At 42.7% G+C, this 27,123-nt stretch overlaps 1 protein-coding gene across 4 annotated transcripts in view; it reads right to left on the bottom strand.

Moving 5' to 3' along the window:
* Window positions 1-17,960: 17,960 nt before the first annotated feature.
* FNIP1 (folliculin interacting protein 1) overlaps window positions 17,961-27,123 on the bottom strand; it is an 86,769-nt gene continuing 77,606 nt past the window's right edge. For all 4 annotated transcript variants that reach the window (XM_035105431.3, XM_035105433.3, XM_035105432.3 and 1 more), the window contains 4 exons: window positions 26,213-26,381; window positions 22,964-23,161; window positions 22,229-22,344; window positions 17,961-21,111 (listed from right to left, as the gene is read on the bottom strand). In XM_035105431.3, the coding sequence (XP_034961322.2) occupies window positions 21,033-21,111; window positions 22,229-22,344; window positions 22,964-23,161; window positions 26,213-26,381 (562 nt within the window). In that variant the 3' untranslated portion in view covers window positions 17,961-21,032. The remainder of the gene's footprint in view (window positions 21,112-22,228; window positions 22,345-22,963; window positions 23,162-26,212; window positions 26,382-27,123) is intronic.

The raw sequence follows: 27,123 nt of genomic DNA, 5'->3' as shown, positions 1-27,123 counted from the left end.
ATCAAGGAGAAGAAGAGAAGAATGGCCCTTTTCCCCAAACCATCTGCTTATATACATTATTTACACAATGGGCCTTGCGTGATTGGCTACTTCAGGGCTACACCTGTGGGCCAATTATATTGTGGCTTGACTTCTGCCTGCAGCCTGATTGGCTGCTCCTACAGGCCAATCAGGTAGCAGGTTCACTTCTGCCAGCCGCCTGATTGGCTGCTCCAGCAGGCCAATCAGGTTGCGGATTCACTTCCACCTGGAGTTGGATTGGGTAGCTCCTGCTGATTCTGAATCCTATTGTTCTAGGATTCAGCTCAGTACATAACACAAGCCTTCTTAGCTGCAGCAGCATTCCCTCCCATGAGAGTCCTCTCTTGCTGCTCACCTGCTAAACTTGAGGAAGTTGATGAAAGGCTGGTGGATATCCATTGATTTGCTCCGTCCTCTTAGATAGCTCTTTGGCCCCATGGTGGTTGCTTTTGTTTTTCTTTTGTCGTCTTGTGCTTAACTTTGACTTGGTGTTGTTAAATGTGAGTTTTCTTTCCTTGTACACTGCTTTGGGGTCCCTTGGCCAGGGAGACCAGGATTCAAATCTCCACTCAGCCATGAAGGGGCTTCAAAAGACAGAAAGCATGCCATCCCTCTCCCCATTGTCCATTTCCTTCCTGCCCTGTGTTAATAATGGCCAAACTCTCTAGGTAACACCATTTTGGACATGATACCATTTACCTGCTCCTTTCCCTCCCTTGCTGTGTCAAGAACAGCCAAGCTGGATACAATTAACATTTTTAATGGCTTTTTAAAAAATGTAATTTGCAGGCATGCAGAGCCTCATCCAGACTGGAATCCTGGCATGGTGCGTACAGGGTCTTTAGCCATTTGCTCTCTGCTGAGTCACAATCCAAGTTGGAGGCCTCACACCTGTTTGCTTTTTGCATTTTGGCTTCTTTTGGATCCAAGCTCTCCGTTTCTGCAGTTTACTTCTTAAAAACCATTTGCAGAGTTGCTAACTGAATGAATGCCTTTGTATTGGCCATAAATATGCTACAAAATTAATACATTGTGCCATTTAATCGTGCCATCACCTCTTACTGTTTTTGTTTGTTAACAAACATCAGTCCTACTTCTATTTTAGAAACAGAAATCTCTCTAATGGTGCAATCCTAACCATGTCCACTCAGAGGTAAATCCTGTTTAATTCAAAGGGGCTTAATCCCAAGTAAAGGGGTTGGGAATGCAGCCTAAATTGCTTTTAATTTAGATTGAAGAGTGGAAGGAACTGGGCATTTTTCATAACATGCAGGGTAATAATTTCCTGTTCTACTCTTGGCAGTCCTATTTGCATCCCGCTTATATTACAAAGAAAACAGGACCTCCAGATACGACGATCGAACAAAAGCCAATCTGTACATGAGGATCACAGGCTGCACCCTGGCAGGTACTGCACACATTATATTGTAACAGGCATGTGTGTTTCATGTCACCTTTGTGACATGAAACTTTCTTACAGCTCTATTTAGCATCTATAAACTTTCTTACAGCTCTATTTAGCATCTGCATCAGTTTACCTGCAGACACAGAAACATGTCGCTAAACTTCATAGACATGCTGGATAATACAGTCAGCTAAGTAATGGACCTCAATTCCATGTGTAGCATTTGCAAAAGCAGATTCTAATTTGTTGGGGTGGAGAGTTAAACATTGGTGATAAAGTTCTTAAGATTTGCATCTTCCACTGATTATAATCAGTTGCAGGTAGCTGTCATTTTTGACGCTGGGCCCCTTTGTACTTCCATCAGGACCCAACTGAACCCCTCCTAGGATCTTTAGTGATTTCCAGGTTTGGTTGGGTTTTTCCTTCCCTTTGCTTTCACCCAGCCTCATTATTCTATATGGCAATCCCTGTGTCTATGTATTTCATTTCCTAGAGCTGTTGCAGAAATAACGCAATTTACTGGGGAGTTATTTTACCCGGCACAAGCATCAGAAAAGAAACAGTAAGACTATTAAAATATCAACCCCAGGGAGTTTTAAAAGATTCCTGTTTTTGAGAGACTGAGTTCCAGTCCCGAAACATACCGGATAATCACATGATAGCCGTAGCATGACAAAACAAATTACTTTTCAGCATGTACATAAAATCTTATTATTTTCAGTTCTAAAAATACACATACAGCTGACTGCTCTTCTGGCTTGTGTTATAATCCTCCAGATGCTGGGACAGATCCACACCATAGCTTTAAAGCACTGCCAACATACTTTGCTTCTCCAAAAAAAATCCTGGGAGTTGCAGTTTGATAAAGTCACTGTGAATTACAGCTTTGCAAGGCAAAATAAAAAAAATCCTTCCAGTAGCACCTTAGAGACCAACTAAGTTTGTCATAGGTATGAGCTTTCGTGTGCAAGCACACTTCTTCAGATACACTGAAACAGAAGTCACCAGACCCTTATGTATAGCCAGAGGGTGGGGAGGGGTATTATTCAGAAGGGTGGTGGGAATGGGTGATTGGCTGATAGGAGTGGTGAACCTGTAGTTGACTGTTAAAGACTGTTAACAACTGCAATTGGTCTTGCAGGAAAAAGCAAGGGCTGAGGTGCTAAAGAAAGCTTTATCATGTATAATGAGATAAGAATCCAGTGTCCTTATTCAGACCAGGTATCTCCATGGTTTTAAGCTTGGTAATGAGTTGCAATTCAGCAACTTCTCTTTCCAGTCTGTTTCTGAAATTTTTCTGCAATAAAACAGCTACTTTGAGATCTAGCTTTGCAAGGGAAGAACTTCAGTTCCCAGGATGAAAGCTGTACACTTTAATGCTTTAAATGCAATGTGTGGTAGATGTGAAGCAACAAATCAGATCTCAGAGACTGCCCTTCACTCCTACCCAGCACAAACTTCCTGCAAATTGTGTACCACACACTTACAAGGGGACACAGGCATACACATACCACACTCAGCTATGAGTGGATGAATATTACAGTGAATGTCCAAAATGTGAGTATTTATGTTCACATGTACTCCTCACATATTTTGTAAATATACCAGTGTCTGTTGACCAGCAATTACACAATGGACAACATCCATTCTGTGGATGTCAATATTCACCAAATTTTTGACACAATCTCTTTAAACACACACGCATATCTTAAATAAAATACCATTTATAGACAGCCAAGTCAAGTGCCAATTTTGATGCATAGACAAGCATTAGGATCATACTTAAATATATGGCTAACAGGTTTCCAAACAAATCTCTCTCCCAGTCCTACTTGGAGATGCTTGCAGTTGAAATTGGGATCTTCTGCATGCAAAAACAACACACGGAAAGGCAAGTGGGAGGAAAAGGTGCAGGGCAGCACTTAAACTGGTATTTCAGCTGCAATGGGAACTAGTCCTAGAAATATGCATCCTAACTCCTACTGAGTTCAATCGAGCCCATTCCAATGTAAGAAGACATCGGTTTCAGATTTTATGCACAGTGCTAATAAACCAACTCCGCCTGCTGTGTAGGTCCTCCTAGACCAAAGGAAGCAGCCCTTTATGTGCATGCCATATATAAAATATCATGAGAGGAGTCGATGTAGTCATTTCCACAGATAGAACAGAGCACTGGAAGTGCATGCAGAAAGAAAGGAAAATAGGAAACAGATCATATGACCGAATGAGTCATATTCTGATGCAAGCTATCAAAGGCACTGTTGCGTGCTCCACCCATACAAACCAGAGCCATATAAAGGCTACATATATTTTCAAAAGTTACTCATTCTAATAATAAAAAATTGGGCTCTAGGCAAAACTAGTTGCTCCTGATTCTGCTTCTGTTCAGTTCTCTCCCCGCCACACTTCCTCCCAAGTAACTTACAGAGTTTATCGTACAAGCAAAGCTTCCCACTTAGTAAGTAAGTAAACTTTAATACGGTCAAAGACCAGCAAAAAAATGATTCAGTTCATACATTAAAATTAAAATTAAAATTAAAATTCAGTTCATACAGTATAATATTATTGAGCACTACACAATTTTAAATTTTTATAACATATTACATGGCTGTTATAAAACTGAGCCTCTGTCATCTCTCCATCTGCTATGAGTTAACTAGGAACTTTATCTTTGGTGGTTGCTTTCGTCATGGCATGTCTTATTCTTGTTGCCAAGTAGCAGTATTTAGCTACAGCCCTAGTGGTCTCTATATCTGTATCAGCTAGCAGGTAGTTGGTATAAGCTTCTCCTGATCGGCCGGGCAGTTTGGCTAGGAGCGGTTCAATTAGCTCTTTTCTCTTCTCTTGGTATAATGGACAGTGTAGCAGGACGTGCCCAATTGTTTCAATCTCTTTGTTGTTACATGGGCATAATCTTTGATCAAAGGGGGTCTTGTTATACCTACCAGCTAACAGCGCTGAGGGGAGAGCGTTGAAGCGGGCCCTAGAGAATGCCCAGCGATGTTTAGGATTATCTACCGACTTAAGGTAATTTGCCAAGTAAATCTTTCGATGGTCATATAGGTGTTGATAGTTTGTAGCAAGTCTGGTAAAATCATTTTGTAATTCGTTGTCGGTGATTCTTTCCTTGATTAAATTTTTCGCCATCTCCATTTCCAGACTTAGGAGATGCCCTGCTGAGAGTCCTTATCGGGCCAGCTGCCTAAGGATGCTCTTCTCCCAACTTGATTGGAATTTGTCACTGTTTATCAGAGGGAGAAGGCCAGTTGGTGAGCTTCCCACTTAAAGAAATGGGGCATCAGAGTTCGAGGGGGTAAATCAGTATTAGAGTATTTTTAGGGGGTAATTACGGTATGCTGATGGTTGTGTAAGTTTGATGTAGATGTTCAATTTCGTTGTTCTGCATGGGACAATGACAATAAAGATCATCGTATCGTAAATGTAAGATAATTCTGGAGATTGGCTGTGGTATGTAACTTTTATTTTTATTAAACTACATTCTAGAGCACTTTTTTGGCTATTCAGAGTTTGGAATGCCAACAACTCAAGCTTCCTATGAGGATGAGACTAGAGGTGACACAGGGCCACATCTCTCTCCTCCCCCCTCCCAATAAAAATGAAAAGTCGCCTGGAGGGCTGCCTCATCCAGTGCCAAGTCTAGCCCATCTGCTTTGCATTGGCCACACCCACCACTGGAAAGTTGGCCACAATAAGAGAATGTGACAATTGGGCTGAAAAAAATTTCCCATCCCGTCTTAAGCTCACCAATAGCTCCTTGCAAAGCAATGAAATAAATGTCTGCTGCCAAGAACATGGTTAAGCATCACAGCAAAAATGTGAAGAAAAAATGCTAACTTCTGGGAATAAAATAAGACTGTGAGTACTTCATAGCATGGTATGAAGCCACAAAGGTAGTTAGACCGTGTGGTCCAATGTTCCTTACGATCATTTTGGGATGGTTACCTACTGCAAATTATTATTCCCCATTGCCTTACCCCAAATGCACACGGGGATCTTAAAAGGATTAAGTTACACAAAGTCCTGCTTCATAAATACTAACCATTTCATAACATTTTGTGCCAACTGAGCTGGTGCTCCACTTTGCAACAGATCAGTTAAGTCTTAAATATTTAGGACCTACAAAGCAATATCAGATTTGTGCAAATGAGAAAAACGTTCTTCCTCTTCACTAACCTCTAATTTCAGGAGCAATTAACACATTTTTATTCCATGTTGAAAATATAGTTTGCCTACAGTCAGTCCATTGACTTTCTATATAATACTAACTTTCAGAGCGATGCCATTTGAAACAACAGAGATTAAGACCTTTGTTTGAAATATTTGCACCATTTTAGAAAAATGGAACATTGAAATGAAGGGAGCACAGCCATTAATTATTGCTGCATAAGCTATACAGCTGCAATTATCATGCTCCCTCTGAATGTGTCCCTGAAAAATTCATCTGTCAGATGTTTAATCTATGCAGAAAAGGAGCATTTATTTCTCTGCTGTGCTCATCTGCAAGTGATTGGCCTTGTGCAAGATTTCCAGCTTCAGCTGCTGTTAATAAGCCTGCTGCTTCAAGATGTGCTAGTTAATTTTGTAAGGTTCAGTGGGTCTCATGTTCTGTCAGTGATATTGTTGTTTCTCTATGGGCAAGTGTGACTTTGAGGGAATAGAGATTTTGCTTATATGTTGCTGGATGCATTGCTATGAAAGGGGATGTAATCTCCACAAACAAAACATTTGGTGCCATTTTTACATAAATTGGTGATATCAACAGCAGGCACCATGATCCCAGTCTTCATGTACATAGCCATGGCCAATAGCCAAGCATCTGTTTGTGGGGAGCAGAGATCATCTGTTCATGGGGAACTGAATGCAGCCCCTCTTTTCCAATTGGATGACAGGCACTATTCAGCGACAGCATACAGTACCCATGTTCATATTAGGCCATCATTCAGCTAGCCTACCTTTACTCACACATGGTGCAGGTGGAATTGGGATGGTATATGCTTTTTAATGTAGCCAGGGTACCCCTTTAACTTCAGTACAGAAAGCAATCCACATGTGCAAAGTAATGTGAGCACAGGTCTGTTCCATCCATTGTGCAAATAATGCTTGCAGAGATGTGCTCCCTCCATTAAAATAAATGAGTAGTACTTCTAGATGAGGGGTTTTTATGATGCACTCAAGCCTCTCCTCTGCTAAATAATAATAATGATGTTGATGATGTTGTTGTTTAGTCGTTTAGTTGTGTCCGACTCTTTGTGACCCCATGGACCAGAGCACGCCAGGCACTCCTGTCTTGCACTGCCTCCCACAGTGTGGTCAGACTCATGTTGGTAGCTTCAGGAACACTGTCCAACCATCTCGTCCTCTGTCATCCCCTTCTCCTTGTGCCCTCCATCTTTCCCAACATGAGGGTCTTTTCCAGGAAGTCTTCTCTTCTCATGAGGTGGCCAAAGTATTGGAGCCTCAGCTTCAGGATCTGTCCTTCCATGATAACAACAGTTAAAAACAAAACAAAACAAAAAAAACCCTAGGCTTGGCAGGAATAGCTTTGTCCTCAATCATGAACTGTGTCCCAACATTATTGCAGCTAGAATTACAATGCTCTGGAACCCCTGACTATTTGTAAATAAATGATATACCAGTATGAAATCGGGCTCTTCATATTTAAGCTGGTATTGTTGACACACACATGGTGCAAACTGAACTCAGTTTAAGAGATGACAAGGTTTGATAAATGATCAATGCCCACAAGCCAGATTCTCCGTCACAAGCATGAAGCATTTTCTGACATGGAAAAGGACAGGCTAACACCAATGTATCTGCATCCACCCTGTCAACTGAAATCATTAATGGGAGCAAGTTTTACAGTGCTTCACATCTAAATGTATGCAGAGTTTCACTGGAATTGGCGTGTTGTGGTTAGATTGTTGGACCAGGACCTGAGAGACCAGGGTTGAAAATCTCACTCGGCCATGAAGCTCTACTTCAGAGGGCTACTAAGAAGGTCTTCTGCCTAGTTCCCTGTAACTTCACTTCTTGCTGTGGCAAAACTGCCAGAAGGACCTTGGAGCTGGACCTGAGTATCTGGGCTGGACGATGGGAGTGAGGACCCTCCTGAGCCGAGGCTGTTTAGGGCTTTAAAGGTCAGCACCAACACTTTGAATTGTGCTTCGAAACTTCCATTATTAGCTGTTTAAGGTAAAGGGACCCCTGACCATTAGGTCCAGTCGTGACCGACTCTGGGGTTGCGCGCTCCTCTCGCGTTATTGGCCGAGGGAGCCGGCGTACAGCTTCCAGGTCATGTGGCCAGCATGACAAAACCGCCTCTGGTGAACCAGAGCAGCACACTGGAACGCTGTTTACCTTCCCACTGTAGCGGTACCTTTTCATCTACTTACACTTTGACATGCTTTCGAACTGCTAGGTTGGCAGGAGCTGGGATTGAGCAACGGGAGCTCACCCCATCGCGGGGATTTGAACCACTGACCTTCTGATCAGCAAGCCCTAGGCTCTGTGGTTTAATCCACAGCGCCACCCGCATCCCCATTTGCTGTATATCTGCTTGTAAATGCTTTTAATTTTTGTTATCATCGTTTTATTGTGTTTTATGCCATTTTAGTGCTGACCAGTAATGCATATTCATGGCAAATAAGGCTATAAGCCTGATCACGATGTCGTGCGCTGCCTCTGAATACCAATTGGGAATCACAGAGTGCTGTTGTGTTGATGTCCAGCTTGCAGGCTTCCCACTAGCATCTGGTTGGCCACTGTGAGAACAGGATGCTGGACTAGATGGGCCACTGGCCTGATCCAGCCTGATCTCTTAAGTGTATTATGTTCTTAAAACGTTTCCAAGTAGCAAATTTCATTTTTACGGGAGTGCACAGTTTAGCAGTTTGCCCTAGGCTGCGAAAGAGGAGCTAAAGTTTTAAAAGAACAGAAACGTGGAACACATTGCAAACAGCAAGCCGCCTCAGGCCACATGAATTTAAACCGGGAAGCAGGAGAAGAATGGACAAATATGACTGTGGTTATCTAAAGTTCCTTATTTACTATGGTTTCCGGAGCTCAGAAAAAGACCAAAAGGCTTGCCAGTCATTCTGTCTGCTCATGCACAAAGCTGGCTTCAGATTGAGGAAACAAATCACATTGCATAACCAAGCGAGTCTTGGATTGGCTAAGAACACAATTGCACATCATAGATGCAAATTCTGACCCCTGGTGGTTACAATTAATTTCTGCTTATTGTTACTGTAACGAAGAGAATTAAACAGAAGTGACCATTCTAGGGGAGGGGGGTATTAAAGGAAGTACAAAGAACAGTCACAAGAGGGTTTTTTGTTTAACTGGATGTGGAAGAAGGAAGCACAGTTCACTCCACCATATTTTATAATAATCAGGCTTATAAATATAAGGTATGAAACTGCACCGTATAGACATAGAGCACATCTTTTGAGTATTGCTTTATCCTCCCTGACCTTTTTCAGATACAAGCAGAGTTATCTTTCACCTTCCTTCTTTGAGCACCTTTGGGTCTTTGATCTGCTCCTGACCGCTATTTATTCTAGTTTAGGTTTTGTTGTGGATCTTGGATGTCTTGCATTACGTTTTTTGGGGATTGCAAGGCTGCCAACAGATAATGAGAGATCACATTTAAAAAGTGGCAAGTGTACAACAAGCCATAATGTTTTCCACCATCTATTTGAAAGGGATACTATTTGATGTCCCTGCATATCAGCCCAGCCCAGAGGAATGTAGTGCAACTGGCCAGAAGTGATCAAGTAGCTGCGGGTGGAGGTGGAGGAAGGTGGAAGTGCTGCGGCAGCATTTTTAAGCAACTGAAATACAAAACCCCTTTATTTATGCAAAGAAACCCTTTCTATCCTACCCCGACTGACCTTTCCTAAAGTTTCATGCTTATTAAGAGAGTTGATAGATTTCAAAAAATGTGGAACCACACATCGAAAGTTTCGGAACACTGGAATCTGTTTTTTTAATTTCTGAGCCAGACCTTTGGTCCATCTACTGTCTACACCAGGGGCCAGCAACCTTTTTCAGCCGTGGGCTGGTCCACTGTCCCTCAGAACTTGTGGGGGGCCGGGCTATGTTTTAGGGGGGGGAATGAACGAATTCCTATGCCCCACAAATAACCCAGAGATGCATTTTAAATAAAAGGATGCATTCTACTCATGTAAAAACATGCTGATTCCCGGACCATCTGCGGGCCGGATTGAGAAGGTGATTGGGCCACATCAGGTCCCCAGGCCTTAGGTTGCCTACCCCTGGTCTACACTGACTGGCAGCAGCTCTCCAGGATCTCAGATAGGGTTCTCTCCCAGACCTGTGAGGAGTAAGCATGGACCAATGGTACCAAATAGTATGGGAAACAGCCTTATTAGAAAAATTGACCAAGAAACTGAAACTGATGGAGACAAATAGAAGAAGACGCCTTAATCCCGGTATGGCTCCCCTTTATCACATATCACAGCCCAACAAGACAGCGACAAGAATCCACCAACAGCATACGAATCAATATGGCTAACCTGATTCAAAAACACCCACCCACCCCACTCACACATGAAAACAAAAGTCACCACAGCCAATCACAAACAAACAACCACACCCTAAAACAACCCCAACCTTTCTCACCACCAAAGGAACACAAGTGAATAGCAAAGAGAACCTGCACAAGCGACGCTGACACAAAACCTCATACATACATTAAGTAAATTAGAAACATTGCCACCCAATTCCACCCCCACCCCCACCCCCACCCCCACCCCCACCCCCCTCTTCCCCCCTTTTCTTTCTAATGTAACACTAATGTCTCAACAAATGAAACTGATCTGTAGAAAATGTAACTTTACTTTTGTAAACCAAGAAATCTTTAATAAAAATATTTTTTTAAAAAAAAGATAGGGTTCTCTCCCAGCTCTACCTGAGAATGCTGAGGGTTGATCCTGAGATGTTCTTTATGCAAAGCAAATGAGCTACCACCTATGAAGGAAAATGCCTCTCAATCCATACCATTTCTAGTTGTCAGGATCATTAATGACTGTTATGAACTCTGATGCCCTTATATCCAGGACTTACACAGCAGCCCTTCCCTACCCACAAAACAATATTGGTTCCCCTTCTGATCACACTCCCAGAAAGCCACACTTTCCTAATGTGTTCTATCTCACATGTGTTCTGCACCCCTACCAGCGTGAGAAGATCCTGTACGGAAGTTCCAGCTCTCTATCACAAGCCTTGCACGCAGTTTGTCATTCAATACCTATGCAAATCCCTAAGCTGCGTATTGCTGATCCTTCTGTTGGAAAAGGAGGGGGAAGAGGAGACTTTTTAAAGGCATTTCTTACCATTCCCTTTGCACAACAGCAGTAAGTCAATCCCTGTAGCAAAGGGTTAATTGTAGTTAATTCTACAAGCATGGAGCGTTCCAAAGTAATGGCACCAGCCTTCATTGCTTCCTTAGTCTAATGAAAAGCAAGCAAAGGTTCTGAAACAATTGCGGGTGTGTCAAAGATGCTCATCTTAAGGTTAGCTTATGCTGCCCACCTATGTAAATGCACCTGTTCGTGGATCCCCTTGGGAGAATAGGTACCAGAGCTCTAAGAACTGTGTATATTAAACCTGTTGAAGGTTGGCCTAGGATATGGCTGTTGCTTTGTGGTTGGCTGTGGTGGTCTTTGTTTTGTGTGTGAGTGGGGTGGGTGAGTGTTTTGGATCAGGTTAGCCATATTGATTTGTATGCATCTCTCACCACCAAAGGAACACAAGCGAACAGCAGAGAACCTACACAAGCAAAGCTGACAAACCCCCCCCCCATATTAAGCAAAATAGAAACATCATCACCCGACCCCACCCACCCTCCCCCATCTACCTCTTTTCCCCTTTTCTTCCCAGTGTCTCAACAAATGAAACTGATTTGGAAAAAAACTTATGAGAGACATTGCACATATCTTTGTAAACCAAGAAAACCTTTAATAAACAACAGCAACAACAAAAACATGTTAAAGGTAAAGGTAAAGGGACCTCTGACCATTAGGTCCAGTCGTGACCGACTCTGGGGTTGCGGTGCTCATCTCGCATTATTGGCCGAGGGAGCCGGTGTACAGCTTCCAGGTTATGTGGCCAGCATGACTAAGCTGCTTCTGGTGAACCAGAGCAGCACACGGAAACACCGTTTAATTTCCCGCCGGAGCGGTACCTATTTATCTACTTGCACTCTGAGGTGCTTTCAAACTGCTAGGATGGGAGGAGCTGGGAACGAGCAACAGGAGCTCACCCTGTTGCGGGGATTCGAACCGCTGACCTTCTGATCAGCAAGCCCTAGGCTCTGTGGTTTAACCCACTGCTCCACCAGCGTCCCAATTAAACCTTTTAAAGGTAAAGGTAAAGGGGCCCCTGACCATCAGGTCCAGTCGTGTCCGACTCTGGGGTTGCGGCGCTCATCTCGCTCTATAGGCCGAGGGAGCCGGCGCTTGTCCGCAGACAGCTTCCGGGTCATGTGGCCAGCATGACAAAGCTGCTTCTGGCAAACCAGAGCAGCGCACGGAAACGCCGTTTACCTTCCCGCCGGAGCGGTTCCTATTTATCTACTTGCACTTTGGTGTGCTTTCAAACTGCTAGGTGGGCAGGAGCTGGGACCAAGCAACGGGAGCTCACCCCGTTGCAGGGATTCAAACCGCCGACCTTCTGATCAGCAAGCCCTAGGCTCTGTGGTTTAACCCACAGTGCCACCGGCGTCCCAATTAAACCTTTTACCTGATGGTAAAAAAGACTTGAGCAATCTGTACACTATTCTAGGCAACCTGCAAGCTTACTTAATGGAGTTTCATGCTGTCTCATAATCAGAAATTTACCTTGCACATTATTTAATGCTGAGACCTTTGCAAAATAAAAATAAAAACAAAAATGGACAAGGGCACTCCAGACTGGAGAACTACATTTCAGAAACATTGTAAATGCACTAGCGTTAGTGACTGATTTATAAGGGAAAACTCAATTCAAGCAGGGGGCCTCATAATATATAAATGTCAGTTTAATGGGCCTTTCAAATCTGGCGATGCATGACTATGGCCCATTACAGACTTCCAAGTTGATAGTTTTTCTGCCATGGTTCTGCCTGGTCATTTCTATTAATGAAAGTGTGTTGTGCCATCCCCCCCCCCGCCACATTGTCTAATGAGTGTAAAGCTTAGGAGCCACATCAAGTGGTCAGGCCTTCCCATGGTACATGGTGCGAGCTTGCAAATTATACCAGGCAAACCCTTGTTAATCTGCAGCAGGTAACATTGAACTGGATGTGTTTTGAATGACCAGAAGTAGAAATTATAATAACGATACCTGTTGGTATATCATTCAGCATTCAGAAAGAAGGCTTTGGGGCAAGGGAGGGGAAAATAAAATAAAAAGTTGTATCCCTGCAGGGGTGCTGAGGGAAGGCCTGATGAGAGACATGTGGGCCTTTCTGCTGCTGCCATAAGATCATTTGCTAAATGGCCTCCCAGCAACACAAACTCTTGCCACATACATACCCCCAAAGAGGCGCCACAGGAGTGATTAGCCAAGCACTCCTCTTCAGTGTCCAGAAGAACTGACTGTGATCATTTGCTCCCGACTCTATTTAGCTAAAGTTAAAGAAGCAGTTTTACTTGTTAATCCAGTTCAGAAAACTGATTTAGCATCTGAGCAGGGCCGAGAATCCTCCTAATGGGAGTACAGATTGACACAGAAGGAAGCTCCCTTATAAAAACTGGTCCACCTTGCTCGGTAATGGTAATGGCTCTATTACAGAGTTTCAGGTTTCCCCCTCCCAGACCTGCCTGGAGATGCTGGGATTTAAACCTGGGACCTTTTGCGTGCAAAGCAGGTGGCTCTGCCACTGAGCTACGGCCCTTCTCTTCAATAAGCTCATGCTGGCTTACTGCACAGTGCTTTTAGGAGGCGTCTGAATACTCACTGGGTGATGGGGGTCGGTGCACAGGAACCAGAGCAGCAGGACCCATCTCCAGGGCCAGAGGGGCCCTTTTCTCCACAAACACAGCGGGCTCTGAGCTGTAGGGAGCAGCAGGCAGGGCACTCCAGCTCCCTAGCTGGCCAGGTGGGGCTCGCTAGCTCTGGGAGGTGGTGTGTGATTCCTCATCTGGAGCAGGCTGGGAACAGGTGAGGGTCACATGTCTCATCAAGCCCCGATGCTGCAATCAGCATGGAAAGTGCAAAAGGGAAGCAGAGCTGAGGTGCTCTGTCTGCTCAACTGCCCATGTCAATGGACCTTGGCTTGGATGTTCCTGGACCTCCATGGGACTGTGCTTCCCGTTTGACTCTGGACTGTATTCTGACTGCAGGGTTTCAGACTTGGCTTGCTTGGACTGACTTTGAACATTGGACTTTGCCATCGGATAGGCCAGGGGTTCGGGACAAGATTTCAGGGCAACACTGTGCACAATTGATTTCAGATAGCTTTTCCCATCCAAGGAACTAGCGTGTTGTTAGTACTTCTCTTTCAGTAGAAGTCTTCTCAATAGCAATCAACAGTATGACACTGAGGAAGCATTTCCCATTTGGGTGGGGGGAAGGAACTCTTGTAGAATATTGGAGAAACTATTGCTATTTCCACAGAAGCTACTGGAAAATATGCATAGTGAAAGGAGTACTGTACATGTCCAACAGGAGACAGCTGCTCAGCTGGCTAATTTCCTGGACTGTGATGACACTGTTTACATTAAGAAAGCAAGGTAGAATATGTCATGTATATAGGTCTCCTTCATACTGAGAGCTAGTGTGGTGTAGTGGTTAAGAGTGGTAGACTCGCAATCTGGGGAACCGGGTTCGCGTCTCCGCTCCTCCAAATGCAGCTGCTGGGTGACCTTGGGCCAGTCACACTTCTCTGAAGTCTCTCAGCCTCACTCACCTCACAGAGTGGAGGAGGAAGGAAAAAGAGAATGTTAGCCGCTTTGAGACTCCTTAGGGTAGTGATAAAGTGGGATACCAAATCCAAACTCTTCTTCTTCTTCGTCTTCTAAATAATTTTGAAATATTCAAATATAAATTTGAGATATTCAAAAGAAAACAATTTTAAAGTAATAGATATCATCCTACCCATCTCAAATCTTCTCAGGTAGTTGAGAATGAAGCACAAACTCTAGCTATCAGCATGTAAAAACAAAGTTGTTTTTTTAAAAACAACAACACCTTTAACCACTGATTATTTAAAGCTTCTAATTCTTCAAATTCTCCCCACTTCTTCAGCTTTCTCTTCCAAGCCTGATGGGCAGTGAAAAGTGGGAGAAATGCTTTGAAGTGGAGAATCTCCATTCTGCAGAGCAAGATTAACCTGGACTGTTTTGCATTCATAAATCAAATACTTTAATAATGTGATTTTAATATATATAGATGTATTTAAAAGCAGCTACTGCGCAACAAGCAGGAGGTGGCTCACGTGAGGCCATTCAGAAATGGAGCACCACTTGATGACATCACTTTCTCATCCATAGTTTCCATGATGGGATACAGGGCAGTTGCTATTCTAATCCTGCTCCACTTTTACATTTTGCAAATGACTTGACCAAGTCCAGGATGCCTCCAATCTATGCCACAGGCACTGCTCATCAGATGAATATGCCATGCAAATAACAAAACATATAGGGTTGTGAATACCTAGCAACCATCCCTTTTTATAAGGCTGTTAGAAAATCAAGCATCCTATGGAGCAAAGATGAAGGAACCTGTGGCCCTCCAGATATTGTGCAACTGCAACTCCCATCTTTCCTGACCACTAAGCATCCAGATTAGCTTGATGGTTTGAATCCAATGACATCTGGAGGACCATGGTCCAGTGGTCGAGCAAATCCATTGCATGCAAAGCTCCCGGGTTCAATCTCCGCCATCTCCTGGAAGGACTCGGAGTGACCCATCTGAAACTCTTATAGAGAGCTGTTGCCACTCAGTGTAGACCAGGAATGGCCAAACGTGGCCCTCCAGCTGTTTTGGCTCTACAGTTCCCAACATCCCTGACCACTGGTCCTGTTAGCTAGGGATGATGGGAGTTGTAATCCCAAAACAGCTGGAGGGCCGAGTTTGGCCATGCCTGGTGTAGACAGTACTGAGCTAGATGGGCCATTGATCTGACAGAGGACAAAAAGCAAGTTAAAAAGGGAGTGTTACTTGAAGAACAAGCAATGCAATGTTACACAGAAAAAAACAATCGGGGAGGGGGGGGGAAGAAGAGAAAGCAGAGAAACCTGATTCGCGGCAGATTCAAATATTTAGGTTATCAGCCCTGCCTTGCTCCAGAAAAGTTCTGAGCGCGCAGAATGCACCTGTCGCACCCATGAGCAACCGTTTCTCAAAAGTGAAACATGCTCGGTCAAAAGTCGGCAGCTTTATCTGCTTGCAGCTGCTTCCTCCATACAGTTTCAGGAAAAGTATCCAGTAGTGCCTTCGATAGAAATCTGAAAGGGGGGAAAAAAAACCCCATTGCCAGCACTGCTGCAACAGTTAGACCAGGGGTACGCAACCTAAGCCCCGTGGGACGGATGCGGCCCAATCGCCTTCTAAATCTGGCCCGTGGAATAGCCTGGTCCCCCACGGTCTGAGGGACGGTGGACCGGCCCCCTGCTGAAAAAGTTTGCTGACCCCTAACTGTGTTTATCATGCTTGAAACACCCTTCCTCTGCCCTGTCCTTAAATTTATGCATTATACATACATGCATTATACATGCATGCATGCATGCATGCATGCATAATTTTATTTGTATGTCGCCTTCCCACTGTTTGAATCATGCTCAAGGCAGCTCACAACAAGAAAAAACACACATTAACTACAACATAAGAAGTCATAAACAATAATTTAAACATTAAAAAAAATACAACCTTACTAAACAATTTCCACATCAATCACAAGATCTAAAATAAAGATGCAAAAAAGCAACAGCAACACCCTCACCCACCCCCATGTGCCTGAGCTCATGAAGCAGGTACTGTAACCTGAATGGGAAAAATAGTGCACATCCGTACTTTTTTTCTAGACCGCAGCCAGGGTACTGTAAACTGAATGGCGAAAGTATACACCCAAGGATTCACTGGAGGAGATAGCATTTACTAACGCTGGTATTTTCAAAAAGAAGGAATGTCTCCATTCAGATAGATTCATGTTACAGCTACGTCATGACTGTGCTGGTGGTAAAAATAACTATTCCGTCCTTCCGTTGTATGCAAACGTATGCTCATGGTGGTGAAGCATCTGGAGCAGACTGGCTGAACCTCTGGGCCTCAAATCCTTAGAACTACGGTGGTGCCTCCACTTACGAATTTAATCCATTCTGAAGGCACCTTCGTAGGTCAAAAAATTCGTAAGTCGAAAAGCGCCATTGGAAACGCAGTTTCCCATAGGAATGCATTGGAAACGGAAAAAATCGTAAGTCGAAGCAACCCCATCTAAAAATTCGTAAGTTTAAAAAACCCTATCTAAAACTGCCGCAGTTTCTGTTCGGATGTCGAGAAATTTGTAAGCGTGCGGCCATTTGCCCCATTTGTAAGTCGAAAAATTCGGTTGTCGAGTCGTTCGTAAGTCGAGGTACCACTGTATTCCTCTCATTCTTCTTCCACACAATTACCACTGTATTGGGGGGGGGATGGACGATGACAATGACAACAACAACAACAGGGTCACACTTACCCTCAGTGTCATGTCCCCTGCTAGCCAGAGACCCTGCTTTTCAGTCATTGGAGCAGGAGGACAGAAGTTGGCTGTAAGTTAGCAGAATCCCCAGATGATTTTAAACTTTGTGCAATCTATGTTCTAAATTGCATGGGGAACCTACACCATCACATGAGAAGAGGGTGGGTGAATAGGGTGGATGTTCACAGCAGTGCAGGTACTTCACTGTGCAAAATTTAAAGAACTACAAGCATGACCAGATCCAGGTGGTAGAAGGGCTTTGGGCTTCAACAGCAGTGCTCCCTGCTTTATGGCAATCACTTTGCAGAAGCTGCACTGAGTCTTGTGATATGGGTAGGAGGCAGCGGCAGAGCAAGCCGATCGGGCACCTGGAGTGGTGTCCGGGGGCGGGGCCAGCTGGGGCAGGTCGCTCCGTGGGGCCTCCGAGGTGTCTGCCTGCCTGCCTCCTCCCACTCAGATGCCCTCCAGCTGAGGGGGAGGCAGCGGGTGGACTGTTTGGGGCAGCATGGAGCCTGCAGGCGCCCAAGCCACCACGCCACTCCCAGGAGAGACGCGTGGCTCGAATGCGCTGCAAGCCCCACAGTGAGTGCCGCCCAGCTTTTTGTCACCCTCCTGAGTGGTGATACCCGGGTCCGGCCGCACCCACCGCACCCTTCCTTCGCCCCTGGTAGGAGGGAGGAGCTGCCTTTTCAAATGAAAAAATTAAAGGTTTCACAGAGTGCCTCAAGGCCCTTGGAGTACCTGAAGCAACTTTCTGGATTGCAACATTTTTCTTTACGAAATACTCTCTCACCAACAGCCCTGTGGAAACAAGACAAGGAAAACTAGCAATTCAATGGACAATATTGTATTTATTGCACAAAGTTCCCCTAAAATTGGGAATGGTTATTATAATACAAGTGCACATCTTGGGAAATATATATATATACAAAAAACACGAAAGATAACAAGTATGTACATTTTGCCCGGCATATTACACATACCACCATCTACATAATTTAGAGGAGACTGAAAACAAACAAACAAACAAACCCTCTTGAAACATCTACCTTAACTAACGGGTTTTAAAAGGCGAGGTTTAAAATCCGGCTTTGGATTTCCCCGCTTTTCTTGGCAGCCTTGCATTTGCAAGCTGTTGTAGAAAGACATTTGCTAGTATGTATGTGTAATACACTTAAAATTTATTCTCAGCCTTAAAATTAAGACATATTAATGGACATTGGGAATATTGCAAAAAATCAAAGAGATTAGTTTTGCATATACATTGTTCTGAAAAGCATGATACATTAAGAGGTCAACACTACAGTGCTGTTATAGTTCCCTTTTTAAACAAAAAACAAAAAAAAAATCCAAACAAACAGGTGTGTGTAGTACCTTGATTCTGCATGTACCATAAACAATTATCAGTCACAGGAAAGCATGCCATCATGCTACAATGTCTTTTGCACAGTAACCATTCCAGAAATTCGGACAAGCATAAAAAATATTTATTCTTGCATCTCAAATGAACCCAGTGCTGGGGAGAGATGGGTAGCGTTTGGTTATCAAATGCTTTTGAAGGCATGTGAGAGACTACATCTATGGCAACACTTATTACTGCTTGAATAGGAGATTTTATCAGGCCACCTTACTGATCCTACATGCAACTGCACTTGCAAGTCGGTGTGTAGGATCGATACATTGGAACATCACACTTCAGAGTGTGAGCTCACCTAGGGAGCAACTTGAACGGATGTTTCTGAAACAGCAAAAACCACCATCAACTGATGTAGCATAGCAGCTGCGCACACTATTGTAAAACAATGCAGAAATGGATGGAAAGGAAGTGTGGGATGAAGGACTGGAGACATCGTATGCCACCATTAAATCTAGGAACAGTACAAATCTTGGGGTTCTGGGGTAAGCAATTTATTAGGGAGGAGGTATTGCTCAGCAGTAGGGCAAATGTTTTGAATGGAAAGTCCCCAATTCAATCCCTGCCATTTCTACTTAAGGATTGGGAGAGTCAGTTCCAATCAGAATTTAGATTACTAAGCTAAGTGGGACCAAACGTTTTGATTCAATATGGACTAGCTCCTTCTGTCTGAAATCCCTAAGAAAGCATAGCAGCGCATTCTTGGTCCATTTGTACAGGATGCTTCTCCAGCTGTGTGACAACCCCCGCTCTATATGGTGCAGCTGCCAGATCAGGGTGTGCAATTGTAATCTTCAACCTACCGTATGTACCCATGTCTAAACACTTCAGCCTGAAGAAGCAAAAGCACTTGAGCAAATGCAATAGTCTCACCGAAAGTGGCGTGAGACTTAAATTACGAAACTATTTGCAGGATTTAAGCGGAACCAAAAATCACTAGGGCATGCAATTTTTCCCAGGACTGCAATCTTCACCTGCACAGAGAGCAAATAGTTAAAAGGTCTGGCATGGCAGGTGTTATTTTAGTAAATGAGAAATATATACGTTTAATTTTCCCTGTGGGATGACATATGAAACTCAGAACACTAATAATTAAAATAATTAATGACGAACATATGGTTAGTGGTGGCTAGGTGCTAGGAAAATTGAGCCCGCATGTCCCAATATTCAAAGTGAGGTAGTAGAGCCTGCTCAGAATATTATCTATTCATCTACTTATATGCATGTCTTATAAATTATGGCTCCCTCATTAGAAATATTTGATGCTATTGCTTAATCAAGGATAAAACTATGAGGGGGAAGGGACTACATAGCTACTCTTTTTTTATTTAAGCCAATTATTAACAAACAGGGTGGCATCATCAGAGTAGCTTCTACTAAATGATGCTGATGCAACTGTTAAACTGTGGTGTAAAACGAAATCTGGTGCTTCAAAACAAAATTTGCTTAAGCAGTTAAGGACAACATTTTTTCAGTACTCTTATTCTGTATCCAGTTTTGGCTTTTATCTCTCTTTCATACCAACTTCCTTAAATCTGCAAATTTTAGGTTTTATGAAGTTAAGCACCTGAATCACCTAGATATTAACGGGCCTGGAGGGCTGGTAACTTTTATTTATTGTGCTTCAAACAGGACAAGATCAAAGTAAACAAAGTCTTGTGTGTTTGGTTGTGTTTGAAATCAACATTAACAAAATGTGGGAGACAAATTTCATTTGACATTTCCTAGGCCAAATGTTCTGTTTTCTGGAGTATTTAGATAGCAACACAACATCAGAACAACATCAAAGGCATAAGATCAATCACACACCCAAATTATGGTAAAATGAGACGTGTTTCTTGGCTTGAACTCCCAGACACCATATCCATGGGGAAATGCCTGCAAATACATTTCTGAGGTGAGTGCTATTAGCAGGCTACGATCCAAGTCCCTTACCTCCATGTAAATTGAATTTTTCCCCCAGTAAAAGAAATCTTCAGCAGTCTCAACTTTTAGCACAGAAATGGTTAAAACTGTTACAAATAGCTGTAGCTTTGTTGTTATTTGTTTTAAATGCTCTCCTAATTTGTACCAAGTAGCCAGCTGGTTCTATTCTCTTAAATAAACAGTAACAAGACTGCATATGGTTATGAAGCAGTTCTAACCTCCAGTAATCCTGTGATTTTAACAGTTTGCAGTTATATGCATTTCAGAAGTTATTGCCCAAGCCAGCCCTCCACGTTCTAGTGTCTTCTCTAGTGATCCGAGTCTCTGGTCTGGTCTTTTATTTATTTTTTTATGAATGGAAAGGGAAGGAGGGAAGGAAGGAGGAAACAACTTCATTTGTTTGCACATCATGTATTCAGTCGCAGAGGCACACAGTCAAGTCAGCAAGCTGTTCAGTCTATTTGCCTGAGGGCAAGAAAGAGCCCGGACAAGAATGGTTCATGTTTGCTTCCTTGTCTTCCCTTTTATAAAAAATAAAGTTATTGTCTTTGCCCTTTGGTATTTTAGAGCAGAATCTGGGCAACGTAAGGAGAGTGGGTGCTTGCTACAGCTGCCAGTAAAGGGAGGTCACTGGATTCAATCCTGAAAGAAAGACAGATGGGCATTTTCAATCCAAGCTCGCACTCTCAATATTCCGCAGCTTATTAACATGGTGTGATATTTGTCTCATGTCAAGGTACCTGCACTTAGACTATTAAAACACCAGCAGTTGTATATTTAAAAAGAAATAAAGCCTTTGAACTGTCAAGACACTCAAAATATATTGCAGTAGCCCATATGCATTTCTATAATTAAAGAGCATGCTAATTTATATCATAAACACACATGACCAGGTTGTTTGTCACAAGTAGCATTCCCTCTGGCGACAGGTCTGTATTACTAAAGATTTAATTGTTTCCAGCTGTCTTGGGACCCAAAGTTAACTGAAGCAAATGAAAAAATTCCAACAGACCCAATGAATCTTAGATTAGACCCTTGGGTTGAAATTTAGATTGCATTCTTAAAACTAGATGGGAATTAACACCTCTAGAACTTTTCCCTCTAATTTCTCAACAGGACATCTAGAGTCTATAACAAGACTTGCTTCTTCTGTAAGGAGGGTGGTGTGCACTTTTCACTAGGCAAACAGCTGTTAATCTTCAAGCGTCACCTCTCATTGCTCTCGGAGGGCAGCAGTAGGCTGGGTTTCGATGGGTAGGTTGTAGTTTGAGGTTTACAGCACAATCCTATGCATGCTTTCTTCAATGCGCAAGGAAATGAGAATGGAACTGTTGTCCTAGTTCAGGCATAGGCAAACTCGACCCTCCAGATGTTTTGGGACTACAACTCCCATCATCCCTAGCTAACAGGACCAGTGGTCAGGGATGATGGGAATTGTAGTCCCAAAACATCTGGAGGGCCGGGTTTGCCTATGCCTGCTCTAGTTGCTGATTCCAAGCACAGCTGGAAAACTAACTTATTTCCTAAGCAGGATGTGCATTAAAACCCTTTCGTGTTCTGAAGAATTCTGCAGATGGGGAGAATATGCTTAAAATGAGAAGATTGCTGCTTATAGTACAGCCTTATCAATGGCACTGCTACTTAAGAATGGGCAAAATCTTGAGACAAATAGCCCTACAGCTTCATCTACTAGTATAGCCTGTGTGTTCAGGATAAGGTTACATAAGAGCTGAGGACAAGGAATCTATATGGACCATACCCCAGTACCACTCCTAGCTCCTTCACATGCACTCGCATCTGGCCTTTGAGATATTCAGACAACATTTTGCTCTTGAAGTACAGTTCCTGCAATCGATCTTCAAGGTGCATGACACACTGGAGGCAAAAGGAAAGAGAAACAATGTCACAAACCACTCCCCAATTTCAGCCAAAATGACATCCCATCCAACCATGCTACCTTCAAGGTACATCAACGTAAATACATTTTGAGTTTATTTCATGAAAACAAACTAGTACAGGTCTATGTCCATTGAGGAGTTAGATCAAATTACATCTTTCTTTTTTTTAAGGTACCGAAGTGACTGATTAGATGTTAACAGGTTGGGCCTTTATCATCTACTGAAACCAGATGGCTATGTTGTTGAATATAACCAGGGATATGCTGAAACAGGGAAATGTTAAGTGTTGTGGAAATATTTACCTATGTGAGATTTATACACTCTAGTTCACCAACTGTTTGTGGGAGCTTGTGAAAAGAGGTAATATTTACTTCATTTCAAGTAACTATTTTTATTTTATTTTAAAAATACGTAATTGTATATTACTTGTAAGCCATCTTAGTAGATTTTGTATCCTGAATGGTAGGATATCTCTCTATCTATCTATCTATCTATCATCTACGGTATCTACCTTCAATCAGTGGTGCCAGGAAAAAAATACCCTCATTCTGATTTGGCTTTGTGATTTCATTTTGCCTCACAGGTTGGGTACTTACAAAATTTGGAGATAAATTATGCTTGTAAAGCTGAAGAGTGGAATGAAGCAAATTGGAGACAAGGTTAGAAACTAGCACATCCTTCCCGAGTTTATTATCGGTGATTCGCCTCTGACTACTGGCAACTTGTACTGTCCATTTATCCGTGTCTGCGATAATGCAGACAGCTTCTGCAATTGGTTCATCCAGAACAGGGTGCTAGAAGGCAAAGAGAAATACGAGGTGTAAGCCACAATAAACATTGTGAATAAATAAATACATTATTTCTGAGCATCAGTGGGATTTGTGAACACTCCTTGAAAAAAAATAACCTTAGCATGAACACTTGGAAGAATTTAGTAGTTGTGCACACACTTTGCCACATGTGCTTTGGGCTAAATCCTAGCACTATAAAATATAGCAATTAAACTTTCACTGCATTCAGTGCAGCCAAGAAATAGGATCCTAAGAACTGTGTAACTAGCCAGCATGCCCACGGGAGTCTTGCGCTTATGGTTCTAGAACAGCAGTCCCAGATGCCACATGGCAAGCCATTTTTGCAATTGCTATAAGCTTCTAAGGCATGGAACCATGGAGAAAAGTAAACCCTTAGACATGCCTAAAATATTGTTTGAATTTCTCTCTGTGTGTGCGCACACGAGCCCGCTTCTGATGTAGAAGGAAACTTCCAAGTCTCACAGGTTATTGAAAAGATACATAATTTAAAATCCATTAACTTTGCCTATGAGGCAAATCAGTTAAAAGCCCCAAACATCTTTAAACTGTTTTGCCCTTTTCTCTTTGCAAAATTACCCCTTGCTAATTCTGCATTTTTCTCTGGTCTGAGCAAGTAGGATCAGTTTAGATATGGCTCATAGTTAGCTTCTACTAGATACTACAAGAAGACCAGCAGAGGGTGCAAGGAAACACTTATGTAATAATGGGTTTGAAGTATTTTTTCATATGTATTCTTTTAAAAAACACACACACACACAAACACAGATTAAGCATGTCGCATTATTCAGATTTGGGGTCCTCAACTGATTTAATTCCCAATATTAGAAAAACAATGTGAGCAAACAAGGATACTTTTAATTTTCACATCTAGGGTAGAATATTCTCTATGTATATTCCCCATGACTATTATTGATGTTTGAAGTTAAATTATAGTCTAGGGGAAAAACATAAAAATTTTCTCTTTTTTGGATATAAAAATGGGATGGGAAACATTCATTTCAAGTACACAGTACAGTGGTACCGTGTTTCTCATATTATAAGACATGTCTTATATTAATTTTTTCCTGAAAAAAACACAGCATGGCTTATTTTCAAGGGATGTCTTATTTTTTAATTAAGTACCGGTACCGGTATCTGTACAGACCACAGACCTGCTCCCACCGGGTCTTCGCGCGCAGCAGGCAGAGGCTGTAGCCGGGTCTTGGGGCTGTGCGCGCTGCGCGCTGAGGCTGCAGCCGGGTCCCGGGTGTCCACGCGCAAAGGCTGCAGCCGGGTCCTGGGGCTGCGCGCGCTGAGGCTGCAGCCGGGTCCCGGGTGTCCGCGCGCAAAGGCTGCAGCCGGGTCCTGGGGCTGCGCGCTGAGGCTACAGCCAGGTCCCGGGTGTCCGCGCGCGGTGCGCAAAGGCTACAGCCGGGTTCTGGGGCTGCACGCGCTGCGCGCTGAGGCTGCAGCCAGGTCTCGGGGGTTAACGCGGCAGCAGCAACCCTTCTTTGCCACAGACCTTCTTCCACCACCCGGTACGGCTTATTTTCGAGGTATGCCTTATATTTTTCCACCTCAGGAAAATCCTGCCATGCCTTATTTTGTAGGGATGCCTTAAAATATGAGAAACACGGTACCTCGACTTACGAACGACTCGACAACCTAATTTTTTGACTTACAAATGGGGGTAATGGCCGCGCGCTTACGAATGTCTCGACATCCGGAAAATAACCGCGGTGGTTTTAGATAGGGATTTTTCGACTTACAAATTTTTAGATAGGGTTGCTTCGACTTATGAATTTTTCCGTTTTCAATGCATTCCTATGGGAAATCACGTTTCCAATGACGTTTTTCGACTTACGAAGTTGCCTTCGAAACGGATTAAATTCGTAAGTCGAGGCACCACTGTACTTCTAGAAACAAAATGTTAGTTTCTACATCCAGTGTACTTTTGACCTAAAGGCTACTGTGACACCAAAAATGGTTGAAGGATGAGTTTAAGCCAACTGTTTGTCTTAAAAAGCCATTTAAAATAGACATTTCTAATTGTAATGTTTAATATATATTGCCTTCTTAATAGTTCGTTATTACTTTTATATATTGGTAATGACTTTTTTAAAAAAACCATTTAACATTTTTTAACCATTTAATATTTTTTCTCAGTGATTTGATAAGAGCATTTAAAAAATCCCTTTGTGTATGAGATTGAGTGGAGAAACAGATAGCTTGGAGGTCTTAGGAGCCAAAAAAAGATGGCAGCAGCCATCCTTTTGCTTGCCTCCAGTAACTCACAGTATTGGTGAACCTGTGGCCCTCTAGGTATTGTTGGACTGTAACTTCCAGTTAGCATAGTCATTGGAAGGCCATGATGGGAACTGTAGTCCAGCAATATCTAGAGGGGACCGAGGTCCCCACCCTTGTGCCTTCCAGACTTTAGCTCATGGCTAAATCAGATGACAAGGTGGCTTACAAGGCAAGGTGATTTTGATTTTAAAGGATCTTCAACCATCATAGAACTTAGAGGCTCAGAAATCTGACTGCCAATGGAAAAAAGGCACCCACAATGGATTTGTGCCAATTTCTAAGAACATTATATTTAAAGGACTTAAGGACAACAAGCTTTTTCTGGATTTGTACCATTTATTTTTAAAGTTATTTTATCTGGGCCTTATCTTAATCTGATATTGAATGGTTTTGTTTAACCCAACTGGCTGCAAAATTAGCAAGCAGTCTGTCAATATTTTATTTTTTGTTTATGTATAATTTAAGAGGCTTCCCAAAATGTTAATCATGGTGTTTCCATATCAGACGCCACACTACAAAGGATATTGGCAGTAACCCTCCAATTCATAAGTCTCAAAAACTGTCGTTCTATACTGCATAAATGTTTCTCATCTCTGTAACCGTTAGGAAACTTTGTTAAATGAGATTGCGGTAATCAGAAATGCTTAACAGAATTACAACTTCATTTCTATTCCAGCAGGCTCCAGAAATATTTCCTTTTGTGGACTGTCAAATATAAATTCATCTGTTGGATATAGTTTAAATTACCTGCACCGCATGCGACAAATCTGACATCAAACAGTGTCTCAGTTTCTCATCATTTCCTACTCCTTGCAAAACAAAGTCAGGTACGTAAGATGAACAGTAGCCACCTAGCAAGGACCTTCCAAAATTGGCAATACTGGGCTGGACAGAGTTCACTTCAATTAATTTTGACCTGAAAGAAAGGTATAACATGGGCATGTATACTACAACTAGCACTGTTTTCTCTCTATTTCAGTGTGCAATCTAGTGCACAGTTTATGTACACTTAAGACCCTCTGCTTCAGTGGGACAGGAATCACGTAAACCACAAGGCTGGATGACAGTCTTTGGGGGAATCGTTTTGTCTTCATGGTAGAAGGGTAAAGATGTTAGAAAATGGGTTGAAAGAAAGTTTCAGTTTGAGGACAGTAGAAAGTACACACACCTAAACGATATGAACCAGTGCTGAAACTAATAATTGTAACAGTTTTGGTTCCCTTAGTCAAGTGCTGTTCTTTTAATAGACTTTCCTAAATGAGCAGTATACTCCACAAAGTGTGAAAGGTAATTAGAGCCTCTTTTAAGTTGCAGCCTCAGTGAAATAAGCAACTCTTACATTGCTGCATTGCTTAAATTAATGCCTGGCCGGGGGACAGTCCAGCTGAAATAATCAATGCATGATGAAAGCATAGGGCTGGATCCAGACTACCGTAAGTCATGCTTTACTCCTACTGAAACGCATAGGTGCAAGTTGGTCATGGGTAACTTAATTCCCATTGACTTCAATAGGGCTAAAGCAAGGCCAAAGTAGACTGGATCCATCCAATGAGATTACAATCTATTTCTATAATATATACACAGTATTTTCTGTCTCTAAGGTGCCCTGTTTGCCTTTTAACTCTAATGCCATTGTTTCGTAGAAATGTAATACATTT

Source organism: Zootoca vivipara, chromosome 2 (assembly GCF_965207765.1).
Source record: "Zootoca vivipara chromosome 2, rZooViv2.hap1.1, whole genome shotgun sequence".
NCBI lineage: Eukaryota > Metazoa > Chordata > Lepidosauria > Squamata > Lacertidae > Zootoca > Zootoca vivipara.
This window is presented reverse-complemented; position numbering and strand designations above follow the sequence as displayed.